Raw genomic sequence first — 27,501 nt, 5'->3', positions numbered from 1 at the left:
TGATTATCGTGCCCTCAACAAAATTACTGTTAAATATCAGTATCCGTTACCCCTGATTTCTGATCTATTCTCCAGAGTTAAAGGTGCTTGCTGGTTTACCAAGCTTGACCTCAGGGGGGCGTATAATCTTATTCGCATTAAGCATGGGGATGAATGGAAGACGGCGGTTAATACTCCGGAGGGACATTTTGAGTACCTGGTGATGCCTTTTGGGCTCACTAATGCCCCTTCTGTCTTCTAGTGCTTCATGAACGATATTTTCCGAGATTTTGTCGATAAACTTTTGATTATCTATCTGGATGATATTTTGATCTTCTCCAAAGATTGGGATTCTCATGTGGAACATATTCGGACTGTGTTCCGGATCTTGAGGGAGAATTCCCTGTATGTCAAAGGATCTAAATGCCTTTTTGGAGTACAGAGGATTTCTTTTTTGGGATTTATTTTGTCCCCGTCAACTATTGAAATGGACCCGGACAAGGTACAGGCCATTTACGATTGGGTTCAGCCCACTTCTTTGAAGGCCCTCCAGAAGTTTTTGGGTTTTGCTAATTTTTATCGGAAATTTATAGCAAAATTTTCTAGTATTGCCGAGCCATTGACTGATTTGACTAAGAAGGGTGCTGATGTGTTAAATTGGTCTCTGGAGGCTGTTTCTTCCTTTCAGGAGCTGAAGCGAAGATTCACCTCCGCCCCGGTTTTGCGGCAACCTGATGTCTCACTTCCGTTCCAGGTAGAGGTGGATGCTTCTGAGATTGGTGCAGGAGCTGTTTTGTCCCAAAAGGATCCTGTAACATCTAAAATGAATCCCTGTGCTTTCTTTTCCCGAAAGTTCTCTCCATCTGAACGTAACTATGATGTAGGGAATCGGGAACTGTTGGCCATGAAATGGGCATTTGAGGAGTTTATACATTGGTTGGAGGGAGCTAAGCATCAAGTCGTGGTCCTCACTGACCACAAGAATTTGATTTACCTAGAGTCGGCTAAGCGCTTGAACCCTAGACAGGCTAGGTGGGCCTTGTTTTTTACACGTTTTGATTTTGTGGTTTCTTTTCTTCCTGGAACTAAGAATGTCAAGGCAGACGCCCTCTCTAGGAGCTTCTTTGCTGATTCTCCTGTGGTGACCAAGCCTGCTACCATCTTAGGCGAAGGGGTAGTTCTTTCTGCCATCTCGCCCGATTTGAGACGTGCTCTGAAAGAGTTCCAGGAGGACAAACCTGAGCGTTGTCCCAGTGGAAAGTTGTATGTTCCTGACCAGTGGAAGAAGAGAGTGATGTCTGAAGTTCATTGCTCTGCTTTGGCTGGTCATCCAGGTATTTTTGGTACTAGAGATCTGGTGAGTCGGTCTTTTTGGTGGCCCTCCTTGTCTCGTGATGTCAGGAATTTTGTGCAGTCCTGTGGGATGTGCTCCCGGTCTAAATCGTGTTCTCGCTCTAGTGGGTTGTTGATGCCTTTGGCTGTCCCCAAGAGGCCATGGACCCATATTTCAATGGATTTCATCTCTGATATGCCTGTCTCTCAAAGGATGACTGTTATTTGGGTGATTTGTGATAGGTTCTCTAAGATGGTTCATCTTGTACCACTCCCTAAGTTGCCGTCTTCCTCTGAGCTGGTGCCCCTGTTTTTACAACAGGTGGTTCGCTTGCACGGGATTCCTGAGAACATTGTATCTGACAGAGGAGTCCAGTTTGTGTCTAGATTTTGGAGAACTTTCTGTTCCAAGCTGGGAATTCAGTTGTCCTTCTCCTCTGCTTTTCACCCTCAGACCAATGGGCAGATAGAGAGAACAAACCAGACCTTGGAGTCATATTTGAGATGTTTTATTTCTGCTGATCAGGATGATTGGGTTTCATTTTTGCCCTTGGCCGAATTTGCTTTAAATAATAGAGCTAGTTCTGCCACTTTGATGTCACCTTTTTTTTGTAACTTTGGGTTTCATCCTCGATTTTCTTCAGGGCAGGTGGAGCCCTCTGCCTGCCCAGGTGTTGACACTGTGGTGGAGAGAATGCACCAGATCTGGGACCAAGTGGTGGATAAGTTATCTCTCTCCCAGGAAAAGGCCCAGCGGTTTTCCAACCGACATAGGACCATTGGTCTCCAGTTTAAGGTTGGTGATATGGTGTGGTTATCATCAAAAAATATTGCTATGAAGGTGGCTTCTCCTAAGTTTAAGCCTAGATTTATTGGACCTTACAAGATTTTGGAGATTATTAATCCGGTCTCTTTTCGTTTGGCTCTTCCTGTCACATTTAAAATCCATAATGTGTTCCATAAATCTTTGTTGAAGAGGTTTGTTGAACCTGTTGTTCTGGGGGTGGCACCTCCAGACCCTGTTGGTTGAAGGCAACATGGAATATGAGGTAGAGAAAGTACTGGATTCCCGTCTGGCTAGACGGAGACTCCAGTATTTGGTTAAGTGGAAGGGTTATGGTCAGGAGGATAATTCCTGGGTCTCTGCCTCTGATATTCATGCCAAAAGATTGGTGCGTGCCTTTCATCAGGCTCACCCTGATCGCCCTGGTGGCGTGGTTGAGGGTTCGGTGACCCCTCCTCAAGGGGGAGGTACTGTTGTGAGTTCATTTTCCCCTTCACTACTGAGGCCCGAGGAACTCCCTCTTCTGGTAAAGAAAGGTAGTGAGCCTGATTATCAAACACCTGAGTCTGATGATGATGACTGGCTGAGTGGAGTTACTGACTGGATATAAGGCTGCCGACGCCCTTCTGCCCTGCGGGTGATTTCTCTGTGGGATCCTTGGAGACCAGTCTGAATTCCTGCTCCTCTAAAGCTAAGTTTTCTGCTCGGCTTTTTGCATTTGTGCTTAGACTTTGTTTTGCTTTGTTTTTCTGGATTTCTGCCATTCCCTGCTGGGGTGTGCTGAATTCCTTTAGCTCTGTCTTCTGAAATTACCTGAGTGCTGATTTAGTTTTTGAAGCCTAGCTGCTTCAGGGTTTTTTTCATATCAGCTTGTTGGCTTATGTCTTTGATAGGGTTTTGGCAGATTGCAGACAGCAACCTTCCTTTCCTGTTCTGTTTAGCTAGCTTGGGCCCCATCGTTTGCTCAGCCTATCTTTCTATCTGTGTGAGTGTTTTTTCATCTTGCTTCACCGTCATTATATGTTGGGGGCTGCCTTTTACTTTGGGGTCTGCTCTGGGGCAGTTTAGATTTCCTTTTCTGTCTTTAGGCTATTTAGCGCTCCGGCTGTGATCGAGGGGTCTAGGGCATCGTAGGAACCCCCCACGGCTACTGCTAGTTGTGTTGATAGGTTCAGGGGTCTGCAATCTAATAGTTGCCAACTTCTCTGGTTTTCTGGACGTAGCTTCTATTTTTGTGTCTGCCTCCTACGGTGACTCAATCATAACACTTCAGCGTCGCAGGTCCCGTCTGTCTGAACTTTCCCTGCAGTACCTGACCCCGGGCCCTCCTGCAGTGTGGGTGAGTCACCCTGCTCAGCTGTGGCAGTTCGCCGGTGCTGACAGGATCCTGATAAGGAATGGAAGAAGACAACAGAGAAAAAGAAGAGGAGGGAGGAAACACCAACTGGACAAAAGAGAAAAGAAATTGAAGGGACAAACAAATCCAGTGAGACAAGCAACATAGAAGGCAAAGGACCAAATTTAGTGGTAAATCTTTCTTCAAAAACTTTAAAAATGAAATTATGGTGTTACAAAAGGGTTATTCATTTAGCCCAAATAGTCACACTATTTGGTTTCGTTTGTAAACTGAACTATTTTGGATCTATAAAATTGAAGTATTGGTACTCGAGGAGTTTGGGAAAAGATCAGGTAGTGTTAACCCCTGCGAGAAATGACAAAAATTCATATTATCTAACCCGAGTGATTTTGTTCCAATTGTAGATGCACCTGTTATTGCTGCTGTAATTAATGATATAAAAAATTTAAAACAGTCTTTGATAAAAGGCCGATTTCGTTATCTGAATTTCACTAAGGCTGAGAACCTAGCACCGAAATTGTTGGTCCATGACAGCGACCTCACCATCAAGACAAAGTAAGAAGAAAACAGCCGCACTTAATCAATGATATACTTTGCAAAAATATTTTGTGTTTATTATAAGTGCAGAAAACACCACAGCAGGATGAAAGAATGATGGAAAGGTAACCTTATCATTGTTTTATCCTGCTATTGTGTTTTCTGCACATATAATAAACACAAAATATTTTTGCAAAGTATATCATTGATTGAGTGCGGCTGTTTTCTTCTTAGTCTGATTTGGGGTCCACCCAAGTTAAACTGGCGAATCTTATTGAGCAGAGCGCGCATCATTTTTTCTCCTCTATCACCATCAGGCCAGCAACAAGGGTGGTGCTGTTATCCTCATGGACACACTTTGCTATGTAGCTGAAATAAGACGCCAGTTGGATGATTCACAGGTTTATGAAAGGATGAACCCCTTTCTGACATCTTATGTACTATCCCGTCCGGGGGGGAGCGCAACTGATCACGGCCGGGTGTCAGCTGATTATATGCCAGGAGTGGTCCCTGACTTTAACCCTCGGCACACTGCGATCAAACATGATCGCAGTATTTCGGTGGCATAGGGAAGCATCGGGCAAGGCGGGGGCTCCCTGCGTGCTTCCCCGAGACCCTCAGAACAACGCGATGTGATCACGTTTTCCGAGGGCCTCCTCCCTGCAGGCCCCCGGTTCCAAGATGGCCACGGGGTTCTTCCGGGTTTTATGCAGGGAGGTGGCTTGTCAGTGCCTGCTGAGAGCAGGCGCTGAGAAGCCTCCTGCAGTGCTTGTCAGATCGCTGATCTGACACAGTGCTCTTCAAAGTGTCAGATCAGTGATCTGACACTATATAGTGATGCCCCACCCTGGGACAAAGTAAAAAAGCATAAAAAAAAATTATCATGTGTAAAAATAATTTAAAAAAATCCTAAATAAAGAAAAAAAATATTCCCCAATAAATTCATTTCTTTAGGTAAATAATAACAAAACAATAAAAGTACACATATTTAGTGTCACCATGTCAGTAACGACCCGCCCTATAAAACTGTCCCTCCAGTTAACCCCTTTAGTGAACCCCTTAAAAAAAGGCAAAAAAACCCAATGCATTGTCATCATACTGCCGAATAAAAAGTGGACTAACACATGATCAAAAAGATGGATATAAATAAACATGGTACCGATGAAAATGTCATCTTGTCCCACAAAAAATGAGCCACCATACAGCGTCATCAGCAAAAAATTAAAAACATTATAGCTCTCTGAACAAAGCGATGCAAAAATAATAATTTTTTTTTATATAAAATAGTTTTTATTGTATAAAAGCGCCAAAACATACAAAAATGATATAAATGAGGTATCACTGTCATCATACTGACCCAAAGAATGAAACTGCTTTATCAATTTTACCACACGTGGAACGATATAAAGGCCCCCCCCAAAGAAATTCATGAATTGCTGGTTTTGTTCATTCTGCCTCCCAAAAATCATAATAAAAAGCGATTAAAAAATGTCATGTGCCCAAAAATGGTACCGATAAAAACGACAAATCGTCATGCAAAAAATAAGACCTCACATGACTCTGTGGGCCAAAATATGGAAAAATTATAGCTCTGAAAATGTGGTAATGCAAAAACTATTTTTTGCAAAAAAAGGGTCTTTAAGCATGTGACAGCTGCCAAACATAAAAACCCGCTATAAATAGTAAATCAAAACCCCCTTTATCACCCCCTTAGCTAGGGAAAAATAATAAAATTTAAAAAAATATTTATTTCAATTTTCCAATTAGAGTTAGGGCTAGGGTTAGGGTTGGGATTAGTGTTAGGGGTGTGTTGGGGTTAGGGTTGGAGTTAGAATTGGGGGGTTTCCATTGTTTAGGCACATGAGGGGCTTTCCAAATGCGACATGGCGTCTGATCTCAATTCCAGCCAATTCTGTGTTGAAAAAGTCAAACGGTGCTCCTTCTCTTCAGGGCTCTGCCATGCACCAAAACAGTGGTTTCCCCCCACAAATGGGGTATCAGCGTACTCAGACAAATTGCACAATAACTCTTGGCATCCAATTTCTTCTGTTACCCTTTGGAAAATAAAAAAATTGGGGGTGAAAATATAATTTTTGTGGAAAAAAATATGATTTTATATTTTTATGGCTCTACGTTAGAAACTTCTGTGAAGCACTTGGGGGTTAAAAGTTCTCACCACACATCTAGATAAGTTCCTTGGGGGGTCTAGTTTCCAAAATGCAGTCATTTGTGGGGGATTTCCACTGTTTAGGCACATCAGGGGCTCTTCAAATGCGACATGACATCTGATCTCAATTCCAGACAATTTTGCATTGAAAAAGTCAAATGCACAGAAACAGTGGTTCCCAACCCACATATGGGGTATGAGCGTACTCAGGACAAATTGCACAAAAACTTTTGCAGTCCAATTTCTCCTGTTACCCTTGGAAAAATAAAAAAAATTGGACCTGAAATAATTTTTTTGTAAAAAAAGTTAAATGTTCATTTTTTTTAAACATTCAAAAAATTTCTGTGAAGCACCTGAAGGGTTAATAAACTTCTTGAATGTGGTTTTGAGCACCTTGAGGGGTGCAGTTTTTAGAATGGTATCACTTTTGGGTATTTTCTATCATATAGACCCCTCAAAGTGACTTCAAATGTGATGTGGTCCCCCCCAAAAAATGGTGTTGTAAAAATGAGAAATCACTGGTTAACTTTTAACCCTTATAACGTCCTAACAAAAAAAAATTTGGTTCCAAAATTGTGCTGATGTAAAGTAGACATGTGGGAAATGTTACTTAAGTATTTTGTGTGCCATATCTGTGATTTAAGAGCATGAAAAATTGCGAAATTTTCCAAATTTTCGCCAAATTTCCATTTTTTTCACAAGTAAACGCATGTTATATCAAAGAAATTTTACCACTAACATGAAGTACAATATGTCACAAGAAAACAGTGTCAGAATTACCAGGATCCATGGAAGCATTCCAGAGTTACTACCTCATAAAGGGACAGTGGTCATAATTGTAAAAATTAGCCCTGTCATTAACGTGCAAACCACCCTTGGGGTAAAGGGGTTAATGGCAATCCAATATTTTTGATAAACAAAAAAAATCAATAATTTATTGGACGGAGTATTGCATAAGGATGTTATAGATGAAAATCTTTATAAGTATCTATTGGTGGAATATCCAGTGGCCCCAGTTATATATGCACTACCTAAAATATATAAATGCTTACAAAATCCTCATGGATGTCCTATCATTTCAGGGTGCAATTCTATTTTCAGCCACATTGAAATTTGTTTGGATAAAATTTTGGGCCCATTGGTGAAACAGGCTGCTTCATTCATATTGGACACCACTGATTTCTTATGGAAACTGGAAAATGTTAAACCAGAGGGTAACATTATTTTGGCATCTTTTGATGTCATATACCTCTATACATCTATAACCCATGAAATAGGCCTAAGTGCAGTATGTAAAAGTCTTGAGGGAACATCTTATACTCCTGTGATAATTGAGTTCATTTTGGATTTACTGTACGTGGTCTTAGATAATAATTATTTTTTGTTTGGTGATGATTTCTTCAAACAACGTAGAGGTACAGCCATGGGTGCATAATCCTGTCTTACACAATGACGGCCATGGAGGAGGACCTTGTCTATGTGTCCCACCACTTTCAGTATGTGCTGAGGTGGTAGCGATACATAGATGATGTCTTCCTCCTATGGACAGGTTTGTCTGAGGATCTGGTTAAGTTTCATAGTTTTTTGAATAGTCGTAATAAGGACATACAATTCACATTAACCTCCTGCGTATCTGAACTACACTTCCTTGATGTATTGGTGAACTGTAATAATCACTTTTCAACTGAAATTTTTGTTAAGCTTACAGATAGGAACAATCTTTTCAGGTATGATAGCCACCATCGGCGCAGGATAGTGGAGTCATTACTTTTTAGCCAGTTCCTTCGTGTTAAAAGAATTGTCAATGATGATGTCCTTGATGTATCATTAGAGAATATGAGTAAGAAATTTAGACAGAGGAGGTGTCCAAAGAAACTGTTGGACAAATGGAAGTTTGAGGTAAAAGGACAAACGCGACAACCTCTTGAGTTAAATCAGGCAAAGTAATAAAACTATGGATAGGATCCCTATGGTAACAACTTTTTGCGATGAAAGTAAAATAATAGGTATTTTCAAGCGACATTGGCAAATGTTAGGCAAATGTTTACCGGGAAATAAGGAATTTAGTACACCTCCACTTACTTTGTACAAATGTGCAAGAAACATTAAAGACAAATTAGTTAGTGCGGACATAGGTACATTCAAGATGTCTACTCCTACTTCATTAACGGGTAAAAAAAGAACAGGTTGTTACCCGTGCTTAAGTTGTATTAATTGTTCTAACATGCCTAAAGGAGATACCTTTCAACATCCAGTTACACAAAAGGTTTTCTCAATCCATCATTATCTTACTTGCTCAACTGATTATATAATATATCTGCTAGTGTCCATGTAACTTCTTATATTTAGGAGAGACAACGTGTGACTTCAAAACAAGAATAAATCAACACAGATACACAGATTAGATTTACCTGTACCCAAGCACTTTACTGAACTTAAAACATTCAGAGAGGGATTGAAGATTTAGGATTATTGATCATGTTCCCCTACTGAAGAGGGGTGGTAATAGGGTTAAAATACTCAAAACTAAAGAATTGGAGTGGATGAGGAGACTAAATACAGTGGAGCCTAATGGTTTGAACGTGGATTTTAAACTTGGTGTGACATTATAAAGAAATGTGGTTTGCCCTCTGTAACCAAAAATATAATATTTGAAACATTTATGTGGTGTAGTTTTGGCAACTGATTATATAGATTTCTTTCTTTTTCCTAGATAATATTAAACCAGAGGTTTTTATTGTGGACATGACTCATCCCATTACAAGGTCATAATTATTGTTATTCTGAGTACCATCTTTTTATTATCTTCTTTGTAATAGTCTTGGTACAATAAATGCTCATATTCTTTTGCTTTCAGGGATTAAAAATATGTGGAAATTTTGGTAATGAACACAGTTGCTAAACACATGCATTTGGATTGGTACGTGGTGAATGTACTCCATAAGTGGTGCGCTCTTTCTCGTGTCTCCTTTGGTTAAATAGGTTACCAACCCGAGGGCATGGGGGTGTTCCTATACCAATAGTTGCCAGTATATAATTTCCTAGTTCGCCTCATTTCTTGGCATATAAATGGATCTATGTTTTGGTCCAGTATGGGTTTGGATGATTACAATATATATTGTCCTACCTTATAGATTTTAATATTGAGTATTTATCCAGGCACGATTTTCCAATACTAAAATGGTGCTGTATACTTAGTCTTTGCCTTTGAGCATGCGCAAATGGTTTAGTGACCTCATCAGTGACAGCGGTCTTTGACACGTGTGCACTGGATTAGTTCTCCTGTACCAAGATTTCTCTTAACACATTTATGGGAGCAAATGCGCGTTACCGGAATTAATCATCTCGCTTTGGATTTTCTCTCTGACATGATCACTGTGTCATGTCGGACACTGTTCACACCAGGGTGTCCGGCAGACAGCGGTAATGCCCTATTCCACTACAGTATGCTCAGGGACTTTGTTGGGTATTCTGTTCCAGTCGGGATAGGGTTAACCAGGTTGTCATGCTGGCTGAGGGCTTGGCCACGCCCTTGGTCTTTAAATAGTCCTTCCTGACTATGGGCATCGCCGACTATAGCTTTTGCCTAGTGCTAGCAATACCGGTCAGCAGTGGTGGTTTTGGAGCGTCTGATATCTGGTGCAGTATATCTCTCAGTTGTTCTTTCTCCTATCTGTTATATATATATTTGGTTGCCCTTGCACATTATTGTATTTCCTGGTGTATTAACAGTGTTGTGTTTCTTTTACCCCTGTCCATACGTATTTGTGGGGTCTGGTGTCTGGTCCCCTCACTGGGTGGAGGATGGTGGGTTCAGCTTAGGGCTGGACTGGAGACAGGGACAGGGTGGAGGCCCAGGCAGGCACACCTTCAGTGTAAACCCTGGGTTGAGGAGACAGGGTTTTCCCTAGTCTGAGGGACACCGCAGGGGCCCCGGGGTTTCAGCCTAAAGAAACCTAGGCATACCATGACATTATAGTCGGCCCAAATACTAAAGTAAAAAAAAAAAAAAAAAAAAAAAATAGATAGGGAATATAGGGGTTACTTACTATGAATCCTATACTTTCCCTAACCAAGCAGCTGGAGGCACTATCCATACAGGTCACTGAACTTAGGGGGGCGGTCCAGCAACAAGGCCTGTCAGCTCCTGCAGTACCTGCTGAGGCTGCAGCCAGGGCAGCTGAACCCAAGTTTCCCCTTCCTGAACGATTTGCTGGTGATCGTGGTAAGTTCACGGTTTTTCGTGAATCATGCAAATTGTATTTCCGTATGCGTCCACATTCCTCAGGTAATGAGGCTCAACGCGTGGGCTTGGTGATTTCTTTGCTGAGTGGTGATCCACAGGCTTGGGCCTTTTCACTCCCTTCTGACTCACCGGCATTTGAGTCTGTAGATTTTTTTTTCTCTGCTCTGGGTTTGATCTATGACGATCCGGACAGATTAAACTTAGCAGAGTCTAAGATACGCTCACTACTACAGGGTGAGCGACCAGCCGAGGATTACTGCACGGAATTCCGGCGCTGGGCGGTGGACACGCAGTGGAATGACCCTGCGCTTAGAAGTCAATTTTTGCATGGGGTTTCTGGAAGGGTTAAACAGACTCTCCTAATGTACGAGACTCCCGCCTCTCTGGAGGCTGCGATGGCACTTGTAGTACGCATAGACCGCTGTCTCCGTCAGGGGGCGCTGGTTTCGTTACCTCCGGGAGGTGGGGGAGTTGCAGGTGAGGTTGCCTCGGGTTAATCCGTGGAACCCATGCAGATCGCTGGTATAGCACATTCACCGAGTAACAAGCCTAAACGTCCTTGGCACAGAAGGCAGGGGGTTTGTTTTTTTTGTGGCAAAGGAGGACATTTTATTAACGCTTGCCCCCTGGTACCTAAGAAGGGCGCGCCGGCGGAAAACTGATAGGCTCAGAGGGTTTGGAGGAGTCTAGTCTGAGCCTTTGTGTATCCTCCGTCATGGTTTCCCAGTGTATGCTCCCTGCTAGGGTAGCACTTGGGGGGCAAATGCTCTCTATTACAGTATTTGTTGATAGTGGCTCAGCTGTCAATCTCATTGATGAGAAGTTCGCGCATACAGCGGGATTTCCGGTGGAGAAATTGCCGAACCCCATCCGGGTGGTTACCATCAATGCTTCCCCGTTGTCTCAAGGGGAGATCACAGAGTGTGTGTTGGATATACAACTCCACATTGGAGTATTAGACTCAGAGCGGGTAACTTGTAAGGTGCTTAGTAACTTACCGGCTCAGATGGTTCTGGGCTTTCCATGGTTGTCAATGCATAATCCTGTTATTGATTGGAAGACCCAGGACATAATTCAGTGGAGCAGGGAGTGTCAGGAGAGGTGCCTTGCTACATGTATATCCGCGTTGACTCCCAGTATCCCGGAGCCGTTGCTGGACTATGCGGATGTATTTTCTGAAAAAGGTTGTTCAGAACTACCACCGCATCGCCCCTATGACTGTGCTATTAGGTTGAAACCAGGGGCCAAGTTACCTAAAGCTAGAATGTTTAATATCTCAGGTCCCGAGAGGCTAGCTCTCAAGGAGTACATTGCGGATAGTCTGAGCAAGGGGCATATTAGACCTTCCTCTTCTCCTCTGGCTGCTGGCTTCTTCGTTAAAAAGAAGGATGGTGGTTTACGCCCGTGTCTGGATTTCAGAGAACTCAACCAGATTACGGTTCGTGATCCTTACCCTATGCCACTTATACCCGATTTGTTCAACCAAGTGGTTGGTGCCAAGTGGTTCTCCAAACTTGACCTCAGGGGGGCGTACAATCTTATAAGAGTCCGTCAGGGGGATGAGTGGAAGACGGCATTCAATACCCCTGAGGGTCACTTTGAGAGTTTGGTAATGCCGTTTGGGTTGACTATGGCACCGGCGGTCTTTCAACATTTCATAAATGATGTCTTCTCTCATTTGTTGGGGAGATCTGTTATAATTTATCTAGACGACATCCTCATTTTCTCTTGCGACCATGATACACATATAGAGCAAGTTAGACAGGTCCTGCAGTTGCTCAGAGAGAACAGGCTCTATGTCAAGCTTGAAAAATGTGTGTTTGTCGTACAGGAGCTACCGTTCTTGGGTTATATAATCTCCGCCTCAGGGTTTAAGATGGACACCGCAAAGGTGCAGGCGGTACTACATTGGGATCGGCCTGATAATCTTAAGGCGCTTCAGCGATTTCTTGGCTTCTCCAATTACTATAGGAAATTTATTAAGAATTTCTCTATGATTGCCAACCACTTACTGACATGACTAAGAAGGGTACCGACTTTTCTGACTGGTCTGAGCCTGCGGTACAGGCGTTTGAATTCCTCAAGAATAGTTTTGCCTCAGCGCCCATTCTGGTGCAGCCCGATGTCTCCTTACCGTTTGTCGTGGAGGTGGATGCGTCGGAGGTTGGAGTGGGGGCTGTACTGTCTCAGGGCCCATCTTGGGCCAAGTTGCATCCGTGTGCCTACTTCTCCAAGAAGCTGTCGCCTGCGGAGCATAATTATGATATTGGCAACAGGGAATTGTTGGCCATCAAATTGGCATTTGAGGAGTGGCGACACTTCTTGGAGGGGGCTGTTCATCAGATTACTGTGATAACCGACCATAAGAATTTGCTTTATTTAGAATCTGCTAAGCGCCTGTCCTCCAGACAGGCTCGCTGGGCATTATTCTTCACCCGGTTCAACGTCATTGTTACCTATCGACCTGGTTTGAAGAATATTAAGGCAGACGCTTTATCCAGGTGTTTTCCTGGTGGAGAGTTATGTGAAGAGCCGGTGCCTATTCTCCAAAAGGGTGTGGTGGTATCTGCCATCACGACAGAAATTGAGGCAGAGATTGCGGAGGCTCAGGAGGAGGTACCGCCGGGGTTGCTTGCGAATAAATCTTTTGTGCGACTACATCTACGCTCAAGAGTGTTAGGCGAACATCACGACACGGTACTGGCAGGTCATCCAGGGGTTAAGAGCACTCTGGAACTGGTATCGCGTCGTTTTTGGTGGCCTAAAATCCGGCAGGATGTGGCCTCATATGTGTCTGCCTGTACCACGTGCGCACGGGCCAAGACTCCTCGTTCCCGTCCCGCTGGTAGTTTGCAGCCTCTCGGGGTGCCCAGTAAGCCATGGACTGAGATTTCCATGGATTTTATTACAGACTTGCCCGCCTCAGCGGGGAACTCGGTCATTTTGGTAATTGTTGATAGGTTCTCCAAAATGTCACATTTCGTTGCTTTACCATCTTTGCCCAATGCTAAGACTCTTGCTCAGATATTTATTCGCGAGGTGGTCAGACTTCATGGTGTCCCATCTGACATTGTGTCTGATCGAGGTACGCAGTTTGTGGCAAAGTTTTGGAGAGCTTTTTGTTCTCGCCTTGGGATCAAATTATCTCATTCATCGGCTTTCCACCCTCAGTCGAATGGGCAGACTGAGCGGATGAACCAAAACCTGGAGCAATACTTGCGCTGCTTTGTTTCCGACAATCAGGAAGAGTGGTCAGCGTTTCTTCCTCTGGCAGAATTCGCAATAAACAACCATTGCCAGGAATCGTCTGGGGAATCTCCTTTTTTTTTGTGTGTATGGTCAACATCCTCAATTTTGTACCTTGCGTCAGGGGTGCTCGGTTGGCGTCCCTGAGGAGGACCAGTTGGGAGCTCAATTGTCATCTGTTTGGAGGAGAGTCAAGCAGCGCTTGTTGAAGGTGGGTTCCAGGTACAAACGGGTGGCTGACTGCAGACGTGTGCCAGGTCCGGACCTGTGTGTGGGTGATTGGGTGTGGTTATCTACAAGAAACATCAAGCTCAAGATACCGTCACTTAAGTTGGGTCCCAGGTTCATTGGCCCATTTAGGATCTCCGCAGTGATCAACCCCGTGGCATTTCGTTTGGAGTTGCCGGCTGTGTATAAGATTCATAATGTGTTTCACAAAGCATTGCTAAAGAAGGTCGTGGGTTTGGTGGATGGTTCTCCCGGGCCACCACCTCCCATCTTGGTGGATGGCGCATTGGAATTTGAGGTGTCCAAAGTGGTGGATTCTAGGGTTGTGCGTCGCGCTCTACAGTACCTGGTCCACTGGCGTGGCTATGGTCCTGAGGAGAGGACATGGGTGCCGGCCTCAGACATTCATGCTGATCGACTGGTTACTATGTTCCATCGTCGCCATCCGGACAAGCGAGGTCCTCCACATGGTGAGGTTCCGGAGGTCCCTCGTAGAAGGCGGGGTACTGTCATGTCGGACACTGTTCACACCAGGGTGTCCGGCAGACAGCGGTAATACCCTATTCCACTACAGTATGCTCAGGGACTTTGTTGGGTATTCTGTTCCAGTCGGGATAGGGTTAACCAGGTTGTCATGCTGGCTGAGGGCTTGGCCACGCCCTTGGTCTTTAAATAGTCCTTCCTGACTATGGGCGTCGCCGACTATAGCTTTTGCCTAGTGCTAGCAATACCGGTCAGCAGTGGTGGTTTTGGAGCGTCTGATATCTGGTGCAGTATATCTCTCAGTTGTTCTTTCTCCTATCTGTTATATATAAATTTGGTTGCCCTTGCACATTATTGTATTTCCTGGTGTATTAACGGTGTTGTGTTTCTTTTACCCCTGTCCATACGTATTTGTGGGGTCTGGTGTCTGGTCCCCTCACTGGGTGGAGGGTGGTGGGTTCAGCTTAGGGCTGGACAGGAGACAGGGACAGGGTGGAGGCCCAGGCAGGCACACCTTCAGTGTAAACCCTGGGTTGAGGGACAGACAGGGTTTTCCCTAGTCTGAGGGACTCCGCAGGGGCCCCGGGGTTTCAGCCTAAAGTAACCTAGGCATACCATGACACACTGTGAATAATGGGAAGCCGTTTTTCGGCGCTATGTGTAATATACTGATGGGGTGAGTCATGCTCTATAATTAATTTTGAACTGCTGGTGTTAATGATGTTACAGCTTTTTGGACATTTATTATATTGTGTGATATATGATAACACTTTCTTGCACTGTATTACTTTATGTAATCATGTCTTGATGTATCGCTATGTAAATCATGATCACATCACTGTTACACTGTCATATATTTTGGATGTAGCTGCTAAATGTTTTGTCAATTTGGTTGCCATAAAAACTCTGCACATTCACTTTTACAACTGCTTGAGAAAGGTCCACACCTAGGACCGAAACGTTGCCATATGGGCTAATAGATAGAACCTTATAACTGCATTGTGGTGTGCTGCTTCAACCTCTTTTTGGACTTATATAAGGACTGGTATGTACCTATGAGGCTCTACACCCTACATTTTATTGTGCTGCTTTTTTACTTTCTCTCTCTCTCTCTAAATATATACCCAGATCTATAAATATAAATATATATACAGTACAGTATATATATATATATATAAAACAATATATACTCACCCTGTTTGTTCCCGCTTCCTCTGGTCCCTGGAGACCTTATTCTTTATGTGGCCTGTGAGTACATGCTGATGTCAACTCGATGACATCGTCGCTCCAGCATGCCACAGAAAAGGCAATGGGAGCTTCCCTTTTGCTGATCAGTGTTTCTTTAGTGCCAGCAGTGGAACTTTTAGGAAAGCTCTCTGTCCAGAGATTAGCTCCACCGATGGAGCACAAACCATTATAGTGAGGGCAATCTGTCTAGGGGCCTCCCAGGAACCTTAGGCCCCAGGCGGTAGCCTCGATTTCCCTCATTATAATCCACCTTTGAATGTACAGCCTAAACTTATATCTAATCATTGGATGGAAAAAAATTATACCTTGAAACCAATGATTCCCTGTTGTCCTTGAGGCCCCTGTGGCAAAAAAATGAACAAAGCATATTACATTATATACAGTACAAGTAATTTATAGTACTATGTACATACACAGCAAAGAGGTTTCATATCAATACCAACTTGATGGGTTTGCATTTATCTATTTAAAGATTATGGGCTATCGTGTGAGCCTGTGTAACAAAGATTATTGACCTGCCAAGTCCTAATGGACAGTTCAGGTATTGAAAGAGTTATTTTGGGTATTGCAATTTAAGGATATACTGTTATAATTTTGTGTTGAAAATATTTACATTTTATTATTATACTTTTGGTATCTAAACTTCATGATATTCAAGATCGTTTTTTTTTTTCAACGATATAAATTGATGCATGAGCTTTATAAAGATGTCAGAGATTTTTACTATATAAAGTACAGAGAAAAGCAAAAGGGTAACAATGTTTTGAACTTTTGACGTTCATGTTCCATATCTTATTATCCACTTCTGCTTTGAACTTTAGACTGCCATCATTTTATAGACAATCATCTTGGCTATCTCATACTTAAATTTAACTTGCAACTATTTAGCATATGATTCGTTATGCAGTTTCTAAAAAGTTGAAAAGTTATGGCTCTTGAAGGCAGAATAAAAAAACAAACAAAAGGGATAAAATAAAAAAGATAAAATAATTTACGTGACTTTATGTCCTCACCTTTATTCCTTTTCTTCCAGGTGCTCCAACTGCATTTTTACCAGTTTCTCCCTATTCAAATGTATAAAGAAAGATTGTAGGCATTATACACTCAATAATAATAGTTGCTCATGAAAAAATTCAACTCTATACTGACTGCGAAGGGGGACGAATGGAGTGTGACCTACTGTAAGTTATTGAACACATGGCAGAAAGTTCATAATATATTCGGTATGTAGTCCGATATAACTGCTAATTGAAGTACAAATGTAAGCATTTTCCTAAAGTATATACTTTAAGCCACTGGCTGCTTTCACATATAGTTTGGGAATGTCATAAATTGATGTTTCAGACTGATGCAGTCAGAGAGGTATTAACGGGGGGGGTAAATCACACTACTGCCCCTACAGTATTTTGGGAGCTGTGGACACAGCCTGTGCTGAATGTAGTGTTTCACATGGTTACTATGCACAGCAGACGCAGGGCGGTATTCAGTGCTTGTCCTGCGATAAGCTATGCCATTATACAGCAGTTTATGGCTTTTCTGAAACACTTGCAGAAGTGGCTAACTAATATAAAGCAAGGCCTCTTTCACACTTCAGTTTTTTCATGTCAGTCATAATCCGCCAATTCTTGACGGTCCGCTATTTTCATGTGTCCGGGATCATAAAAAAACAAATTCTCTTTTACAACTGATCTGAAAAACGTATGTGTGAAACAGGCCTTAGAATACTCTCTGTGACTGCAGATGTCACGGATGTGTCAGAGTCTGCAGACCGTTGCACTGCATCTGTCAGCAGAAGGTCTTGGTTGTTTGGTTTGCAGACTAGTGACCACCTCCCCTGGTGCTAATGACCCCACCTGGACTTGGGGGTTTATAACTCCCTACTTCCTGTTGGGAGGTGCTGGTGTTATTTCCACTTCTCTGTTGATACTTTGAGCTGTGCTATCGTCCTCTTGGAGTTTGTAGGGCATCAGCGTGTCTCTGAGTCTACACAAGCTAAGTGTCCCCCTTGTTGCATTTATCCTTGCTTTATTTAGTGTTGGTGGGATTGACTAGTGCTCATCTTGCCCTTCCCGGTGCAGGGCTTATCACCAGGGTCACACAGGGATTAGGTATCTTGCTCGGGTATAGGTGTGGAACCTATATAGGAATGGTAGGACAGAGAGAGTGACATTAGATCAGTTCAGGGGTATCCACTTCCCCCTTCCCTGGTGTTTGGTTCCCCTTCCATTATCTCTTTGTGTTGCACTTAGTCTGTCCTACACTGTGCGTGATGGCAGACTTATGAATCCTCACATTGGGTGTATTGCATGCGGTGAGGAATCTCCACTGCCGATGGGTGCATAATCTCAAGTATGTGATTAGCATACATGCAGTCACGTACCGACTAGATGGGTAAGGCCTTGCTCAATGCAGTCTACTCTGAATGTGGCGAGAAGTATACATTTCGTATACTTGCGGTCACAAGACCACCACTCCCCGCACCGGCACCGAAGTATCCTCACAGTGTGCAGTGCCAGAAATGGGAGGATTCACAAGTCTGCAGTCACATAGAGTGACTGCAGACTTGCAGCCTAAGGCCGTAGAACCCCTTTAATTTACAAAAGAGTATTAAGCAAAGAGTATTATTTAGAGATTATAGTGATTAGAGATGGTCAACTAGGGATTATGCTGCTTGATTAACCCCTCTATCTTCGCTGATCAACTGACTGTGATTCCTCCTTTCCGGCACTGTTCCCTTTCTTTTATGTTTGGGAGTCTGGGAGGATTTTCACTAAGTCTGTTTAATTTTTGGTCCTGCACTTATTCCTGTCTATCCTGTGTGAACGTGTTTACTTTCGTACCCTGGATTCTTGTTTCTCCTGCATGCTCTCCTTTCCTTATGTAGGATTTGTGTTGCGGCCTCCCCTATGGTTCCTCAGAAGGTACGAGAAATCCCTCACCGGCCTTTTAGGGAGCCAAGTCTGAGGAGGTATTTTTTAGTTGTGTGGTTAGGGACTTTCCTAGTCTGTACAGAGACCAGTTGGATGTAGGTATGGTGGCTCGTTTTGTAAGTACTGTCCTTCAACTGTTACCCATGTGAGTGTGTGAACATGTTCATAACACTTTAAATATGAACATTTTTTTAAAACATATCCAATTGTGGAACTTATTATTATTGAAAGATCTATTGATTAAAATGTTGATTAAAATTAACTTTGCTCATGGGATAACCCTTTTAAAAGAAATCTCACTGCTAGAGATCACCATAGGAGCAAAAGAATGTGGCCCTAGAAATTGTACATAATTGCAATGTGATTGGATCGGTTCACCTTTCTGGCACCTGATTTAAATATACTATATCTAACTATTTCTAACCATAAATCCTCTTCTCCCCTCGTCCCCAGGGTTTCCTTTCTCACCAGAATCTCCCGGTTCTCCCTACAAAAGAAGAGAAAAAAATATTATTATTATTTAAACCTTGTTTGTTATACAGGCAGGCAGATTTATTATTACTGTTAGACCAATAATTTTCACTGAAAATTTGATGCTGCCTTGAAATTGTGGTACAACTTGTGTGTCGTGTTAGACACTACAATAAATATCAGCACTGTAAAATTTTTCATTATATTTTGTTAAAAAAGTTATGAGAACATAAATTTATTTACACTGTCAATCTGCAAGACTTTTGCATGTACCTAGTTTTGCAGAAATTCTACAGAACATAAGAGTTAGGCCACATGTATACATCCAGTATTTGGCGAGTTTTTTACCCCAGTATTTGTTTTTTCAAATAATTTTTATTAATTATTCATAACGGAAGAAAGGGTGAACAAAAGGGAAAAGGGAATAATATAAAAGTTAGAGAACTCTTCTTTTATAATAGATGCTTTGCAAAACATGCCATACAATATACTTCGCAAACATTAAACATTTTACTGTTGTATTTATCTTAATAGTATTAAACTAAAGACTAAACTAACCTAACACTACTACCAATCCAGACTTAAAGCTTAACCTTTGTCGCATTCCTGTAGGAGCCGTAAGCAGCTTATTGTAAATACAAAAATTTTGAGTTCCACCAAGCCCACTTTGTGTGGTATTTATTCAAAGAGTTGCTATTAAAAGCAAATCTTTTTTCTGCGGAGCTATGGAAACGTAATGTGTCTAGGATATCTGAGAAGGAAGGGATATCTAATTTTTTCCAAAAAAATGCTAATGAATTCTTTTTATAGTTAGAAAGATGTGAATCATTATACAGTATATTTGGTTGAAGAATTGATACTCTCCAGATCTAAAGAGAGAAGTACCATCTGCGGGGTTACAGTAATTTCACTATCATGTAAAGTATTAATATGAATTTTGACTTCCTTCCAGAGGATTTTTAGTTTTGGACAGCTCCAAAAGATATGATATCAATTGCCAGGGTTTCTATATCCTCTCCAACATTGGGAAGAGATCTCCTGATTAATATGGGATAGTTGTATAGGCGTATAGTACCATGTATTCATGACTTTATAAAAGGACTCCTGTAAGGCCATAGAAATAGTAGACAATAGGTATGCCTAATGGCGTACTCCCATTGTTCTGGTTGAACTATAATATTTAAATCAAGCTTCCATCTGTGCATATAATTGTTTTTTGAAAAGGACGTATCTTTGTTAAAATGTGAGTAGATATTTTTAATACTCCATTTAAATTCATGACTAATATTAACTAGTAATGGAGACACAATTTTCAGATTCTTAGCCCTGCTGCGTAACAGCTTTTTTATATTCTCTTTTACCATGAAAAAAGAATATATTTCTGATGAGGGCAGATGATATTTGGATTTAAGCTCACTAAAAGTACTAAACTCTTTCCCATCCCATAAGTCTCCAACTTTTTTTATGCGTACCTCATCTCAGATATCTGGTATTGAGAAATTGTAAATCTGGGTCAAGAAGGAAAGAAGTAGTCTTCTAATCATATCCTCCTTATTCTCTTTCTTATGTAGCTTAGTCAAATTGTTCCAGGCAGAGAATATGGCCTGGAGGATTGGATGGTGGTGCTCCTTCTGCCGAGATTCCAATAAGTAACTGAAAAGAAGTTTTGGAATGTAATTATAATTTATTTGGGCTTTTTCTATATCCAGCCATGCCGGATGCGAACTCTCTTTGAACCAATCCTGACTGAGTTTAATGAGTGTCACTTGGTAGTATGACCAGATATTGGGCAAAGTGGGTCCGCCATGTCTCTTTGTTTTGTATAAAATATCCGCTGCCATCCTTGCCTTTTTATTTTTCCATACAAAGAGATGATTTAAATTTTGAATTTTTGCTATAAACGAGACCTGTATGTTTAAAGGGATAGTTCTAAATAGATAAAGAATTTTTGGTAAGATAAAGACCTTTACCACTAAAATTTTTCCTAGTAGGGTCAGGTCATGAGTAGTGTTGAGCATTCCGATACTGCAATATCGGGTATCGGCCGATATTCGCGGTATCGGAATTCCGATAATGAGTTCCGATACTTTTACTATATCGAATACCGGAATCGGAAGTTCCCATAATGCAATGAGCCAGTTTGATTTTATTCAGCCAATAAGAAGTGTGGGCACATCCTGTTAGAGCATGTTAGGCATGTAACTACTGGCATGGCTGTGATTGGGTGCTGAAATGATGTCATGATGCACTATAAAAGCCGCCGCCACCATTTTGGGTTCACTCTGCTGTGAATTCAGTTAGGGATAGGACGCTGCTGTTCTGAGGGACAGTGTGACCTAGCGATTTTGCTATATTGTGCTTTACCCAGGCTACTTTATCAACCGCTGTAGCTCTCTTTTGCTTTGCAGCGCTGTTCACGGCTGTCTGCGAGGTCTCTGTGTGTGAGTGCAGCTCACGCTGTAGTGTGTTCTGCAGCCAGCCACCTCCGGTTGTAGTTCACTCAGCGTGCATCACTGCCTCATACATTGTCCTTTTTTGCATTAGTGCTGCTCATTTTTCCTGATTTCTCCTATTAGTCTGGTTCCCAGGGCCGCCATCAGAGCATGACAGGCCTTACATGTGAATGGGGCCCGGTGATTTGGGGGGCCCGACCACGCTGGCAGCCCGATCCACGCTGGGGCCCCCCTACATTTTATTCAGGCTTCTGCAGCTTTATTTTAAATTCAGACTCAGCGCCTGCCGGGCCCCCCGGGCCCCTCGGGCAGCTCCCCCCGCACCATGGTCCAGCCAGCGCCGAAATCCTCCCCTGCACAATGGTCCAGCCACAGCTCCGCCCTCACCTGACGTCACACACTGCTCTGCTCCTCCACTTCCTCATTCAGGCAGTGTGCCACGTGGGACTGGGAGAGGGAGGGAGCCTCGCCACTGGAGCACAGCCAGATAACAAGGTAAGAAGAATTTTTTTTTTTTTGTTGAGAGCGGCTATCCAGGGGGCGCGGGGTAGAATGCTGGACACTGGGGGCAGAATGCTGGGGGCAGAATGCTGGATGCTGGGGGCAGAATGCTGGGGGCAGAATGCTGGACTCTGGGGGCAGAATGCTGGGGGCAGAATGCTGGACACGGGGGGCAGAATGCTGGACGCTGGGGGCAAAATGCTGGACATGGGGCAGAATGCTGGACGCTGGGGGCAGAATGCTGGATGCTGGGGGCAGAATGCTGGGGGAAGAATGCTGGGGGCAGAATGCTGGACGCTGGGGGCAGAATGCTGGGGGCAGAATGCTGGACCCTGGGGGCAGAATGCTGGGGGCAGAATGCTGGACGCTGGGGGCAGAATGCTGGATGCTGGGGGCAGAATGCTGGGGGCAGAATGCTGGGGGCAGAATGGACATGGGGCAGAATGGACATGGGGGCAGAATGGACATGGGGCAGAATGCTGGACACTGGGGGCAGAATGCTGGACATGGGGGCAGGCTGTGAGCTGGGGCAGAATGCTGGACGCTGCGGGCAGAATGCTGGACGCTGGGGGTGGAATGCAAGACACTGGGGCAGAATGCTGGACATGGGGGCAGAATGTGACAGTGAGACACAGGAGGGGGCAGAATGTGACAGTGAGACACAGGAGGGGGCAGAATGTGACAGTGAGACACAGGAGGGGGCAGAATTTGACAGTGAGACACAGGAGGGGGCAGAATGTGACAGTGAGACACAGGAGGGGGCAGATTGTGACAGTGAGACACAGGAGGGGGCAGAATGTGACAGTGAGACACAGGAGGGGCAGAATGTGACAGTGAGACACAGGAGGGGGCAGAATGTGACAGTAAGACACAGGAGGGGGCAGAATGTGAGACACCGGGCATGATTGGAGACAGATGGGGCAGGGTCATGGGGCAGGATGGATACGATTTAGACAGATTGGTCAGGAGGGGAGATCATATGGGGCAGAATGGTTACTGATGAGGGTGGGATGGGAGAACATATGGCTGAAGCCAGGAATGAGACTCACGGGGGTCAGGATGGGGGATATTATTACCATAGGGGCTAATTAAGGGATATTATTACTGCAGTGATGTATTTATTTTATTTTCTTGAGGATACTGTTGTAAATGGGGGGGCGGTCCTGTTAATGTGTAGAGTGATACTATGTCGCCTTTTTTTCTTCATGTGGTGTAATGTAGAAGTTGGGAAAAAATAAGTAATGTGTTCTGCAAGCGGAGCTCTAGATAACTGTTATTTCCTGCAGAGACAAGTCCTGGCTGGAAGACGTGATGGCAATCTGTGCTGGATGAAAGATGAAAACCAAAGATGAAGGACTTCACCTAGAGACATCACTGGTGAGTTAGTGTGTTACCTGTACACTGACACTATATACAGAGGTCCTGTGTATAATGTCACCGGTGATCACTGTGTTACCTGTACATTATATACAGAGCTCCTGTGTATAATGTCATTGATCACTATATTACCTGTACACAGACACTGCATACTAAGTACAGATCTTGTGTGTATAATGTCTCTTATGGTCATAGTATTATGTTTTTTTTATTAATGTCAGTATTGTAGTATTCAGTCTCCATGTGGTGGTAATATGTGGTCTGGGCGTGGTGTAGTGGTATTTGTCCCTTGTATATTCTATTATTTGGTCACTTTGTGGTGGTAATTTGTGGTCTGTTCATGGTGCGGTGGTATTTGTTCCTTGTATGTGATATTATTCGGTCACTATGGTAGTAATATGTGGTCTGGTCATGGTATGGCGGTATTTGTTCCTTGTATGTCTTATTATAGGTCACTATGTGGTGGTAATATGTGGTCTGGACATGGTGTAGCGGTATTTGATCCTTGTATGTGGTGGTAAGTTGTGGTCTGGACATGGTGCGGTGGTATTTGTTCCTTGTATATGATATTATTGGTCATTTTAAAAAATTGAAAAATAAATAAAAATATACCTAAATTGTATTGCATATTTTAACAAATATTTAATAGGTTACAGTAGCGTAGGGCCTGGCCAAAAGTGTCTACCCTGTTATGGTGGCGGCTTAAAACAATCTTTTGGCCAAAGCAAAAGCTGCTGGCTATATGTGTGACCTGGTGATGGGAACTGTTAATGTGTGATAGGTGAGAAGTGGAGTTTTTCCAAGAGAGAGCGGTGGGACTGTGGACAGTTCGAGGGGTGGAGACGGGGCTGGATGGAGCCTGGGCGGAGTCTAAAGGGGGCCCCGAAAGTTTTGCCAGTATGGGGCCCCGAAATTCCTAGTGGCAGCCCTGGTGGTTCCATCCGTATCCAGCTAGATTGCTTGAAAATACTATATAGGAGTAGATAGAGGAGCTTTTCTGCAGCCTTGCAGCACTGTTCACGGCTGTCTGCGAGGTCTCTGTGTGTAAGTGCAGCTCACGCTGTAGTGTGTTCTGCAGCCAGCCACCTCCGGTTGTAGTCCGCTCAGCGTGTGTCACTGCTTCATACATTGTTCTTTTTTGCATTAGTGCTGCTCATTTTTCCAGATTTCTCCTATTAGTGTGGTTCCATCCGTATCCAGCTAGAATATTTGCAAACACTATATAGGAGTAGATAGAGGAGCCTTTCTGCTGGCTTGTGCCCTGCAGCCCCAGCCAGATTAGTATTAGCCTATTTTTTGGAGCCTCATCTATTGCATTGTAGGTTACCTTCCTGCATTGTAATAGCTACAAAAAGTTTGTGATACTATCGGTTTTACATGTTTGGGCACATCCAGTGTCTTTTTGTGAAAAAAAAAGTTAATAAAGTTCACCAAACACTCCACTTTACAGTTGTGTAGGCCACATTAGCTCATATTAAAGTCTAATCCACACTTTATAAAATTAGTGTTTCTTATACCTGTTAGCAGCTGTTCAGGAATAAGCACACTAAGCCCTTAGTACTTTTCTGCCTATCTTTATCAGTCTACCAAGATGAAGAAGGCAAGGAGTAAGGCACATGGTCATGGGTGTGGAGTTTCTGCAGGGAGAAGACATGGGGATTCTGTGCCTGCTGCGGGCACCAGTGACTCAGCATCCCCCAGTTTTCCCAGGGGAACAGTCCTTTATGAGCAGCTTTGTAGGAGTTTGCCGTACCCCACTGCTGCGGGACGAACAAATTGAAGCCGTTGTCGGATGGATGGCATCGACTTCAATTAGTTCCAGATCCTCTCAGGTCTAGAGCACTGAAGAGCACCCATCTGTCTCTTCACCACCTGCCAAATTGCCTAGGCAGTCAGAGAGCCCTGGACAGGAGCCATCTCTACTTCTGTTCTCTGAATCTGTTGGCTTGGAAAGAGGGGGCCAGCCAAGCAGCATTCGAGAATTTGAAGAAGAGGTAGTATGCAGTGATGCGCAACAGCTTTGTCTCTCTGAATCTGAAGAGGCGGGTGGGCCAGTGCCTACAGTCAGCACACCTCAGTACGCATCTGATGATGAGACTCAGGTGCCACTTTCTGGTGCGTACTGAGCTGTCGAGACTACGCAGGAGAAGCAGTCGTTTGAAGAGGGTAGTGTAGATGATGAGGTCCTTGACCCATCATGGCATGAGTTACAGGAAGGTGGTGGGAGCAGCTCTGAGGAAGAGATTCCCCGAAAGACCAAAAAAGGAGGGAGAGGGAGGGACAGACTCAGTTGCCTGTAGCCTCCACTTCGGCACCCATTAGGAGCATGCCTCTTCCAAAACCCAAAACGGGCGCTCCCAAGACTTGCAGTGCCTGGTCCTTTTTTGACACAGTTACAGATGACATTTGCTTTGTCAAATGCAAGCTGTGTAATCAGAAAGTGTAAAGAGGGAAAAGTGTCAGCAACCTCAATACCACAAATATGTGGAAACATGTGCGGGCCAAGCAGGTGGTGGAGTTACAAAGACACATTGAAGACCTAGGCCAACCTACAGCGCCACCTACCACCTCTTCAGCTCGTGTTGTAGCCTCTTCCTCCAGCTCACACACAGCTGGTTCGGCTTCCTCACAGGATCGCCATGGAAGAACCTTTGGCACTGTTGTACAGAGACAGTGTCATTCCACCCACAGCACCATGTTCCCTGTCATCCTCACACTCCCAGGCCAGTCTATAGCCATCGGTAGCACAGGCATGGGAGAAAAGGCGCCCATACTCGGCAAACCACCCCCGAGCACAGGCTCTGAATGCTGGCATTGCAAAACTACTTTCCCTTGAAATGCTCTCATTCAGGCTGGTGGAGACTGACACCTTCCGTAACTTCATGGCATTGGTAGTGCCACAATACAACGTGCCCAGCCGCTTTTATTTCAGCAGGCAAGCCGTCCCTGCCCTGCAAAAGCATGTGGAGGGAAAAATTAAACGTGCGCTACTAAACGCCGTCAGTAGCAAGGTCCACCTGACCATCGATGCGTGGACCAGTAACCATGGACAGGGACGATATCTTTCCCTCATTGCCCATTGGGTAAATGTTGTGGAGCCGGGTACAGATCTTGAGATTGGCGCTATACGTGTTCTGCCAACTCCAAGGATTGCAGGAATCCAGTCTGTACACATTGACTCCTCCTCATACTCCAGTTCCTCTGAATCAGCGCTGCAGGAGCCATCACAGCCTACCTCCACATGGCAACCTCACTCACATCCCATGTCTGGCACATGTGCGCAACTTGGTCGTGCAAAGTTTTTTGAGGGACTATACAGATCTTGATGCACTGCTGCACAAGGTCCGCATAGAGTGCGCTCACTTGCAGCGTTCCAGCATGGCAAGATCGCGCATTGCAGCTCTGCAGCGCCGATTCCACCTTCCGGAACATCACATCATATGTGACCTACCGACCAGGTGGAATTAAACGTTACATATGTTGGAGAGGTTGTGTGAGCCGCAGGCAGCAGTAATGGAGAACCAGCTGCATCAGGCGCAAACAAGTCGCACTGCGCGCCGATCACACTTCACACCACTGAGTGGGCCTCTATAAAGGACATCTGCCACGTTTTGCGTGCCTTCGATGATTCCACGCGAATGGCGAGTGCAGATGATGCACTAGTCAGCATGACTATCCCCCTTATCTGCCTGCTTGAAAAAACACTGCAAGCACTAAGGGAGGAGGTTGTGGAAGAGGTGGAGGATGAGGAGTCACAAATGCCATCTGCTTCTAGACAGTCTGCGCAACGTGGTTCCTCACAAAGGCCTAGGCAGGGGACACTTTGTGAGGAGGATGAGGAGGAGTCAATGGAGGAGGAAGACATCTGTCCCGAGGAGGGAGGTACACAATGCTCTAGTCAGTATGTAGAGCGAGGGTGGGGTGATGCAGAGCAGGCAGAGATGACGCCTCAAGCAGGGGACAGCGTTTCTTGGCCAGTTGGCAGTCTGCAGCACATGGTTGATTTCATGCTGCAGTGCCTGAGAAACGACCGCCGCATCGCCCACATTCTCAACACGGCTGATTATTGGGTGTACACCCTCCTAGATCCTCGCTATCGGGACAACTTACAAAGCCTCATAACACCGTTGAACCGGGAGCGTAAAATGCAGGAGTATCAAGA

The 27,501-nt window shown here is 44.0% G+C and overlaps 1 protein-coding gene across 1 annotated transcript in view; it reads right to left on the bottom strand.

Annotated features, from left to right (window-relative positions):
• LOC141084521 (collagen alpha-6(VI) chain-like) overlaps positions 1-27,501 on the bottom strand; it is a 389,499-nt gene that overhangs the window by 85,291 nt on the left and 276,707 nt on the right. Inside the window, exons 25-27 of the mRNA XM_073569287.1 lie at positions 18,962-19,024; positions 16,621-16,671; positions 15,913-15,948 (exon numbers count right to left, since the gene is read on the bottom strand). Coding sequence (XP_073425388.1) covers positions 15,913-15,948; positions 16,621-16,671; positions 18,962-19,024 — 150 coding nt within the window. The remainder of the gene's footprint in view (positions 1-15,912; positions 15,949-16,620; positions 16,672-18,961; positions 19,025-27,501) is intronic.

Source organism: Dendrobates tinctorius, unplaced genomic scaffold (assembly GCF_039654945.1).
Source record: "Dendrobates tinctorius isolate UK_male_01 unplaced genomic scaffold, ASM3965494v1 ptg000005l, whole genome shotgun sequence".
Taxonomy (NCBI): domain Eukaryota; kingdom Metazoa; phylum Chordata; class Amphibia; order Anura; family Dendrobatidae; genus Dendrobates; species Dendrobates tinctorius.
This window is presented reverse-complemented; position numbering and strand designations above follow the sequence as displayed.